This window comes from Papaver somniferum, chromosome 7 (assembly GCF_003573695.1).
Source record: "Papaver somniferum cultivar HN1 chromosome 7, ASM357369v1, whole genome shotgun sequence".
Classification (NCBI taxonomy): Eukaryota; Viridiplantae; Streptophyta; class Magnoliopsida; order Ranunculales; family Papaveraceae; genus Papaver; species Papaver somniferum.
In genome coordinates, this window is record NC_039364.1 from 193,666,341 (window position 1) to 193,677,319 (window position 10,979).

Here is a 10,979-nt window from a genome sequence, read left to right on the forward strand (position 1 = left end):
TTAATAATTACGACCACCGGCTCTTCCATACTCTTCCAAAAGATTCATTCTCAGATATTCTCTTAATATGTCATACAGATTCTGGTTTTGAATCACATAGTTTCTTGCAGGAACGCCTCTATGTGGTTGACTGTCAGGCCTCAAATCTTCATATTCATAGTTAGTCCACTCCTTTTCATGACGGGTTTCCTGAATTACCATGCTATGTAGAATTATGCACGTGAGCATAATCTTATGCATTTCACGAGGACTTAAACTACGATATGACCCACCAACGATAGCGAACTTCCTCTTCAAAATTCCAGAAGACCATTCCACATCCCTCCTCAACACAATTTTTCGTTCGTTAAAATGCCGGTATGAATTACCCAATGCACCGGCAGGGAGCTGACGGTAATGTTGAACTAAGGTTAACCATTTTGGATAGATGCCATCCGCAAGATAATACCCATGAGTGTATTGATCGTCGTTGATTTTGGAACAGACTTTGGGACAAATTCCATAATTTATATCTTCAAACGGATGCGACTTGTGCAAAACATTAAAATCATTTTTGTGAACCTGGAAGACCGAAAAAATCGTGTCATATCCAACAATCATAAGAAGCAGCAGCTTCGAGGATAACAGTTGGTTTCGGGTAATGACCTTTATATTGACCAGCCCAATAAACAAGTCATCCCTTCTATACACAATGCATGCAATCAAGACTACCTAGCATTCTATGAATCTCATATCATGGTTTTCCTTTAATATTTGTCTAACATCTTCCTCGGTTGGTGTTTGTAAATACGTTGGACCAAAATGATTATTATTACTTCGCAAAACAATGAAAGATAAGTGAATAAAGTTGTTTTGACCATACGAAGGTACACATCGCTCGTATCCACTGGTTTTCCATAACCTAGAATTCATATAGCCGAAGTAACTTTTTGTTCAGAACTATGACCTCTAATATTTAGTGCATCAAAATGATAATTAAATTGAGGTTATACTCGACAAAGCTCATCAATAATATTTTTCACCAGGTGCCGAGGCATGCGTAATTGATGTTGGAAATCTTGATCAGAATACACACAATTGGGAAGAAAAAACTGTGCATCAGCTTCTAATGGTAAAATTCCCTCACTCGATACGTATATCTTCTTGAGAATACTTCTTTTGGCTCTGGAAGTATCGGTATTTGTCCCAAATATACGAGCATCAGAGTGTCGATTAGTTGTTTATCTTCAGCTTCCTCATCATCAAGTTGTTGCAACCTCCGTTGATGCATTTCTTGTTGTAATATGAATCGATTCATAATAACATTCCTCTCTTCAATAGATCTCACCATTGATGATTATGAAATGTAAAATTGAGAATACAAATAAAGAAATTTGTAAAATATATGTAGAATTAGGTGTGAGTAATTTGAAGAACTACAGAGGCGTATATATAGGAACCAGCGGGGGGAAATAGTCGTTACAAAATAATCGTTGAACGATATTGAAACGACCGAGCGATGGATACTATGACGCCAACGATATCATTAATATCGCTCGCTAGGAATTCTATCATCCAGTTGCTTTCTCATAGTGGTGCAACTCATTTTCCATGCCACCAGGTATGTCAAACAAGGTTTTTTGACCTAGTGCCTAGGAATAGGCCTGACGGGTTAGATAAATTTGTCAGGAATGCATTTATTCCAGATTTCACGAAACCTACTTCCTATATATAACCAAGGAAAAGTGAAATTATTATTCGGTAGTCAGTACCACGTCCAATACCTATGAGCTATTAAGTTTGACATAAGATATACGTAAAGACGACGTTTTCATGACCGAATCGGATTATCACGGGGTCCATATTTTCAAATGAAAGAAGAAACATCCCACGAACAACACCAAAGTTGCCTCTTAAATACATTTTTGAGTCTTATGGTATTCAGTTTGGGACCCACAGTTCCTCAAAAAGATTCAACATTTCTCTTTCGGGATTTATTTAGGGGTTAAATTGTTTTGGTGTTAATTTTTTTGTGCATTCGAAACCATTGTTTTCACATTTAGTTTCTAGAAGAATTAGGTGCACACATCTATCCTTTTCACTAATCCACATAGTTGGATAAAAATAGAAATCACCACCTCTCATGGATTAATTAGTTATTGGTTGTTTAAATTTTTTGAAACTATGAACAAGATCTATATCGTTCTCTATTCAAAATAATCTTGATCTCTACTGGAGACAGTGTATGGATTGGCTATGGAGCTTCTTTTTGACTTCAGGTAGGCTTTTATACATGAGGAGGATCCATGGACAATCTTATAGGGACACTATCTTACAAGATCTACAGCAAAAAAATTTAAAGTATAAACAATAATGAATTCGAAGCCAATACTTTGGTGATATGTTTTTCCAATGAAACTCCACAATCCTACAAAGAAATAAACACAATTCGAGATGTATAGCGCCAACATCTACCATTTTGAAAATCAACTGTTTATTAATGGTCGAAATTAAAACTGGTAGATGGTGAGGTTTGGTATCTCGAATTGCTCATATTTTTGGTAGTTTAATAAAAGGAACGTATCACCAAAATACCAGCTTCAAATTCATTAACGTTTGGAATCTAGAGAAGAATTGGTGCAGATCTTGTAATATAAGTATCTAAATAAGTTAAGATTGTCCATGAATCCTCCCTCAATATACATTCTGAAAAAACATATGTTTGATAACTTCCAAAGTTCATTGAGAATGAATAGGCAATGGCCAGAGTTTGTTGTACTGAATGAACTCGGCTTCATAATGAAAAAAATTATAATTATAGTCTATATTTGAACTGCCAGCTCTCATGAACGATTGAGTTTTTTCTTAATGCATTAACTTTTTGAGCTTACTCTCAGGATCATTGACAATCATTTCTCCAGAAAAACATCGTAAACAAATAATCTTGGGAAATTTCCAATCTCACTAGCATCTCATCAGTTCAAACTATTAGCTTCTTCATCATTACTAGTGTTAGAGCACTGCTCAGTCGAACTCGCGAGCGCTGCTAACTCAAGCTTGTTTGTCAAATTTAGTTGATCAAAACTATAGTCTTGATTTCTAGTCTACTTATAGGAGTTTCGGACTAGGATAAATTGTGTAGTTGAGCTTTAAACTTCACGGCGCTTACAACTGAAGACGAAGATCTATTTAAGAACTCGGAGGAACTTCATCGACAAAAGGAATGTGGAGACTAAAACTTATCTATCACTCAAAAGTCTATTATATTATATCTCCTGTTAAGACAAAAGTCGTATTGCGATATAAACTTTCATATCATACACATTTGTTATTTCGAGCTTAGTATAACTCACTTATCTATTTCTCGAAATATGTGTTGGTAGATTTTTGCTTTAGCTACATTCATCATTATTCTTGATGAGTTTAGTTGGAAATAATTTTTTTGTTGGAAACTAAATAATAAGTCAAAAGATGATCATGTGGAAATTGCCTTGTGATGCAGTTTTTACAGTGATAAGTAGAGGGATTCGATTCTCGGACTTGGGAAGTTGTTGATTTTAGACTTAATAAAAGAAAACACGAAAACTAGCAAAAAATATGTAAACAAAGGTAATAGGATTACCGGGACTCAGGATTTCACTGTTTCTCATACTCATGTGGTTCAGAAATTAGTCCTAGGATAATTATGGCTCAAATAATAAAATTTATTAACTCTTAATATTTGCCAAGATAGATTTTTGAAAGCAATGACTGTAAATCTAAAGCATAGGACATCAAATAATTTAATAAGAATGACCCATCAATTGAAATAACAATCATTCAATAAAAGTCATAAAACAATTAATAAACAATGCAAAAGGTAATTAAGAATCAATTCAAGTCACCACATAAATGAAATCCAGCTTCCTCCTTTTTCCCAGTGATGGGGTTTAGCTCATCATGATAACAACACACTCAAAACAATATTTCATAGCTCTAAAAGGTGTTTTTATTGAAGAAATTGTATAAGACATAGATTAATGATGTTACAGACGTCACTGTTACAAGCCGGGTGTTGCAATTAAATCTAACTGTTACAAAGATACTATCTCAGACAATGTTCAACAGCGACAGTTATTTTGTGTTTGTTCTTCGTGTTCTTCAGAACGACACTTCTATGGTGTCGTCTGCAACTTCTCCTTCTTATTCTCTGTTGCTATTACAGAATCGCTCTGCAGCGATTTTTGATGCTCTGCATTACCCCTAACTCTCGATAGCCGTCTCTGACCCCAAAGAAACTCTTTTATACCCAACTGCACCGTAATAACTCCCAAAATCTCTTGCATTAATCCGAGAATATTTTCTTTTATCGGGAATAAAACTCTGTCATATTTATACGATTCTTTCCCTTTTTTATATCCTTCACGAGTCTTTTTTGTCTCAGCACACTCCATATACGGTTCATACACCTTTAATCTTCACTACAACGCACGAAACTACAACAAATCCCGTGTATATCTTCTCCGTGAATACACGTCCCCTGTTTTCCTCCCATCGACGATCCAGCCCAAGTTAATCGAATCATAAGGACTTACCAGTTCTGTTTAGATCAAACAGGACCAAACCAATCAGTTCCAGTGATTAAGTCTCATCAAACCCATTCCAAAATCCATACAAAACATTCCGGAGCAAAGTAAACCCGAGACTGATATTTGTACAATTGATGATTATCCAGCCCATTCTAAGAGAATCTGAGACCATTACCAGCCCTGTCTCGTCATTAAGAACAAACCCAATTAATTTGATCGATCGAGTCTTCCTCTAACACTCCAATATTAAACCCTAACGTTTTCCGGTGACTGCAACCATTTGTTTTTGATTATCCAGCCAAAGTTAACTAATTCTGAAGCTTACTTCATCTATGTATTGATGAATCAAAGCTTCCCCATGAAATCCAGCGATTTAGTCTCACTCAAACACCTCTAATTCTCAAACCCTAATTCTGACAGTTTTGAAACATGTTTTCCCGCCAAATTCCATATTTAAATTGTTGAAGATGGTTACCCCTTATCCAACAGCTAGGGGTGACGATAGTAACTGGGTGCCCCTTATCCATTTTGGGGGTGCCTTTAGCAAATTCCCCGCGGGTGTTCAAATAACAACTTTTAGAGCAAATTTCTCCATAAGAACTTATTTCTCCCAAAACACCTACAAATACATAAAATAAACAAATAAGTACAAAATCGAGCACTAACAATACACATAATAGATATCAAAATAGACACATAAATGTGTCTATCAAATACCCCCAAACTTATTATTTGCTTGTCCCGAGAAAATCTAATCTAGAAAATGAAATCCTAACTCACTGTCGCAGGCATCGCGGTTGCACTTAGCATGTACAACAAGCCTATAAACCCCTAGGTGGCCGAGTTATAGTCTCGGGAGGGTTTACAATAGGTATACCCACAAAACCTTTACTCCTAATTGGTCACAAATATCCAAAGATCTATGAGGACAAACATATCCTCAACCTATCGCCAAGTAACTAGAATGCCAAAGATATTAAAAGTATCTGCTCAAAAGCTTAATAAAGAAAAGGGGAGACACATCCGTTATACTGCTAGATAAAGAGATATCCGCTACACGAATAGATAAACATTATGAGATGCATCCGCTTTACAACTGGATAAGATTAGGAGAGAGATAAAGATAAGAGGGACATCTGCTACACAGCTGGACAAATTACGTGTGGTGAGTTGAACCAGTGTTAAAAAGATCTTATGCCAGATGGAAAGCGGACTAACAAAGCAACCAATATGCATCTCTCTTTGACTCTCTCATAGTACTCAGTAGAAACAACGTCTTCTTCGGCTTCAACCATTGATGATAAACTCTTGAACTTCGTAGAACCTTGACAATTAACTCTTTTCTTCGATTTCTTGCTTGAAACTTCCTTGTAGATTTCTAATTCCCTATGGCCTTACTGAACAAAACAAAATGTACTTATTATTATTTTTGAAACACATTAATAACAAGACTAATATTTACATGGCCATGAGATAAGGACTTTAGCACTTGGATCTTCGCAGGTTGTAATATTTTGGTATCATGAACTTCAACAACTTACATCGTCTGATTTTCTTTGCTCTAATAACTAAGTCTTCAACTTTGATTTTGAATTTTTCTTTTCTATCTATTGTTTCTTATAAACCTTAAACGTCTTCAACTTTCTTCATAGATTTTGATGTCGCTCCGCTTGTTGATGATGATAAGTTTCTACTGAGAGAGAGTCGTAATACAGTAACTAAGACTACATTGTGAGGTTGCTTTGTCTTTCTGGCATTTCTTTTTGACCGAATTGTCTTTCCATCATGGATGGTTAGGTTCATCACGATTACCCTCTAAAAGGTACATGTTCTCTCCTAATTGTCAATGATCTCAATGTCTTTTTCTCTAATGTCTCACTAGAATGTTATCCCTAGCAATTCTAATTTCCATCTTTTAGGTGAGAAACAATATGTAACTTAGCTAACTGGATACTATGTGACACTAGAAGTTTCTCCCTTACCCCCAAACTTAAATCTAACATTGTCCTCAATGTTCTAAAATTAAAAGCATGAACAAGGAGAAACTGTTACCACTTGAAGAAAATGAGCTAAGGAAAGATATTACCGTTTTGCATGAGCATGGGTTACCTCCCAATAAGTGCTAAGTTTAAAGTCTTCAGCCAGACATCAAATACCACTAAATGGCTAGTCACCTTTCAAAATTACAAACCAATAGCCGAAACAACTGTAGGTCAGCAATACCAAATAAAGCTGACACAAATATAAGAAACCTGCACTGGATTAGAAAAATGAACAGACAGAGCACAACCTGATCTAAAATTTCTTGTAAGACAACTGAGTTTTTTGCGGCGCCCACTTGGGCTTCATATGGGTGTCTTGACAAATAGATTCATTTGAACAACAGGTCTGTAATAGCTGGATATCCTCCTGGACAGTATCAGGAGGATCAGGTTGTGGAGTCGGAAGAGACTCAAGTAATACCTCGTGCATATTAGGCTCGAGTCCCAAGTTAGGTACTTTTAATGGGGATACTTGAAAATCATTTTGGATAAGGTCACCCCCAAGACAAATATTTAGGGCTGTTTGACCATTATTACCCCCAAACTTAGGGTAGTCAGTGTTTTCAGACAAACCTCTAACTGTTGCTTGAATTTCCGGATCCTCAGAGTCTCTAAAATACTTGAGAGCTTCTTCTAGTTCAACATTTTGGTCACCTAACTAACTTAAGAGAATCTCATTAAATTCATCCAGAGAATCATCTACTAAAGTGTCGTCCCATGTCCTAAACTAGATCCTGAACTAAAGTGCTAATCATATTCACTTCCTATGATTCATCAGAAGATTGTCTAATTGAAAAAGCGGGGGTCTAACAACACCACCCAATATTTCGCTTAGCAATCTGTATGGACTAACTCCGAAATACTTTGCTAAAGAATCAACTAGACAGTCAGATTCAATCTAGATAAAAGTATCTCAAGGAGTTAATATCTCTCTCTTGATTTGATTTTTACTCAAGCTAAAAACAATAGCGAGTCTTTATCAAATACAAGGAATAACTTGGATGGTACCACCAATGTCCAAGGATCAATCAATATCAATCAACAACCAAAGGTTGGATTTCCAATTGATGATCACGAACGCACAACCAGTATTATTTCAATTATATAAAATATAATGCGGAAAAGAAATAACACATACACCAGAAATTTTGTTAACGAGGAAACCGAAAATGCAGAAAAACCCCGGGACCTAGTCCAGATTGAATACACACTGTATTAAGCCGCTACAGACTAGCCTACTCCAAGCTAACTTCGGACTGGACTATGGTTGAACCCCAATCAGTCTCCCACCGATCCAAGGTACAGTTGTACTCCTACGACTCTGATCCCAGCAGGATACTACGCACTTGATTCCCTTAGCTGATCTCACCCACAACCAAGAGTTGCTGCAACCCAAAATCACAGACTTGATAATAAACAGATTTGTCTCACACAGAAAAGTCTATCAAAGAATAAATCTTTCTCCCACAGATAAACCCTAGGATTTGTTCCGTCTTAAGATATAAAATCAAGGTGAACATGAACCAATTGATAATCCGGTCTTATATTCCCGAAGAACAGCCTAGATTAATCAATCACCTTTCTACAATCCTTCCTGACTACACAGGCGGTTTGTCGAGGAATCACAAACAGTGAGACGAAGATGTTTGTAGCTTCTTTGTCTTGCCTATCGGAGAACTCTCACGATCTCAATCCAATCAATAGATTGCACTCGTACGATAGAAGATGCAGGATCAGATCACACAACTACAATAAAAGTAGTATCGGTCTGGCTTCACAATCCCAATGAAATCTTTAAGTCGTTAACCTGGTTTTAGAGAAGAAAACCAAAGGTTAAACGAGAATCGACTCTAGCGAGCGCACTAGTATCACACAGACGTGTGAGGATTAGTTTTGCACAATTTTAGATGTCTCCTTTATATAGCCTTCAAATCAGGGTTTTGCCTTAGTTACAAAGCAATCCTTATTCACCGTTAGATGAAAACCTGATTTAGATTCAAGCTAATATTTCTCAACCGTTAGATCGAAAACTTAGCTTGTCACACACACTTGGGTAGACGTTTACTGGGTTTGTGAAAACTATGCCCAAACGTGTACGTGTATGTTGGTTCAACATAGTAACCCAAAAGGTTAACCATATGAGCATTTCATATTAACTTTTTTCTTCTTCACCATAACTATTCAATTGACTCAAATGAACTAGTTAAAGGGTTGTTCAATTGCTATGAGATCTTATGTAACTACACAAGACACAATTGAAACAAAGATCATTCGATTCGATTGAATCAGCTCATGAACATTATAGCCACAGTTTTCATAAAGCATTCCTTAGTAATTTAATGTTTCATGTTCAGAGCACATCTTTAGATCATAACTTCTTAAGTTCACAAACAAGTTCGCGGACTTAAGTTAATCGGTTGAGTTTTCCAAACTCAGCGGAAATTCTCGGAATATATGAAAAACTCAACTAGATTAATTACAAGAGAACCTATAATTAATCTAATTGGAATACAAACAACCAAACTAATCACGAAGGTAATCAATTTAATTGTCAAAATTTTTGCTCGACAAAAGAAGACTTTCGGAGCAAATAACTAAATAACCAACCAAGATGATTAATTTAGTTCATAATGCTCAACATATAGCATCTTATGGAACAACCAACAAAGCCAATAAGAATAATCGACTTAGTTGTATCGTGCTCAACATAAGACACACAATGGAGCCTTCACGGTAATACAAAAATAATGGATTAATGAAGATCAATACCGTGGAATACATACAAGGATATATTCTATCTTTCCATCACTATATGCGTAATGACATAATAGACTTTATCCTTGTCACACAAAAGATTTTATCCTATTTTCCATCAAGTAAATGATTGCATAGGCATAACTTTTGTATTTGTCAAAAGTCCATTCGTCCTTTCATCAATACGAATACCAATTTATGAACGACTTTAATTTTGACAGCATATGGGACCTTCAAGTTCACGGACACAAACAATAAATATCCCATAAACAATTGCAATATCACAAAATCATAAAGATTAATACTGCAATAACAATATTTTCCCTTAGAAGGTAGAATCAATCTTTTTCGCACGGATTTATACCAAGAGTGGTTACCAAAAGCGTATAAAAAGATTTCCTTAACAAAGAAGAACATACAAAGTCATTGACGACTATGCACCATAGTTCATATGAGATGATTGTGAACACTCAAGAATATATAGCAATGTGGACTACTACCCATTCTAGAACTTGATTCTTTGTGATTCACCAACATCAATCTTGTAACAGCCACAAAATAGCTTAGAATAGGATTTCTCCAAGAATCCCAGTTCCCAAGTCCAAGAGAATAGAACAAGTGCAACGAAACGGAGCAAACACTAAAAACAAGATACAGGACAAATACCAACATTAACTCATCCGAATTCAACAATTCTCATCTCCATTTTGAAGGTAATTCAATAAGGAAGAGAATGCAAAAATAATGAGGTAAATCCGAGTTCGGACGAAGAAGTTACGGCCAAAACAAGTTTACCGAATATCGACGTCAAGTATGCATACGGGTTTGCGAACTTAAACCCCTGGATTTTGATTTTGAATGCTATTATGCATACTTGGTATGTGTACCATGTAGTCCAAACATCCCGAACTATTATTTTCAAACCTAAGCATTTAAGAACCTTAAACACATATCAAGTTATGTAGAAATGAACGATAAGCAAGATTATTATAAGTATTCTAAGCAAATAAAAGTACAAATCTTGCTCAAGTTTATAGACATACCTTTTTAGATGAATCCAATCGAATTCTACCGCCTTGGTATGTGTGCCCCAATTCTTGTGCTTCCCTCACCGTAGACAAAGCAGGCATTCCTTGGTGATGATGCACTTCCAACACAATCAAGTTGCGTTGGGGTGAACAAAGTCTTGCTCACCACAAGTGACCTTTGGATTATCATGAAAGAGATCACTTTTAGAACCTTTCACATACAATTCCATTTTTTCAAAAAACTTGTTAAGTTCCAACATCATGGATACCGCCCTTTCCATAGTCATGGAGTTTTCTGGAAGATCATTCCTTTTCACACTCAAAACATCATTGTTTTTCTTCGGTATCCACTTCTGAGTGCGTTTAGGAACGACCGAAACCTTCTTCCCATTACTCTCTTCAAGATTTTCCGGAAGAGAATTGGATTGACTATTCTTTTGCAAGTTAGTCTTTCTCCAATTGGGAGCATCAGATCCTGTCTTCGTCTTTACAAAGTTATCCTTTTGATAACCATTACGATTGTGAAAAGGCTTCGTATGACGTTTATAGGCAAATCTAGGATTATCACAACACTGATTCCTTTGCCTAAAGGTTGGACGTTTAAAACC

General features: G+C 36.1%; 1 protein-coding gene across 1 annotated transcript; it reads right to left on the reverse strand.

The window, feature by feature from the left end:
- Positions 1–1,330, reverse strand: LOC113295749. Its single transcript, XM_026544073.1, has 2 exons — positions 1,196–1,330; positions 1–561 (listed from the first exon to the last, which is right to left on the reverse strand). Exons 1-2 carry the CDS (start codon positions 1,328–1,330, stop codon positions 1–3), a joined length of 696 nt encoding a protein of 231 aa, XP_026399858.1.
- Positions 1,331–10,979: the final 9,649 nt, after the last annotated feature.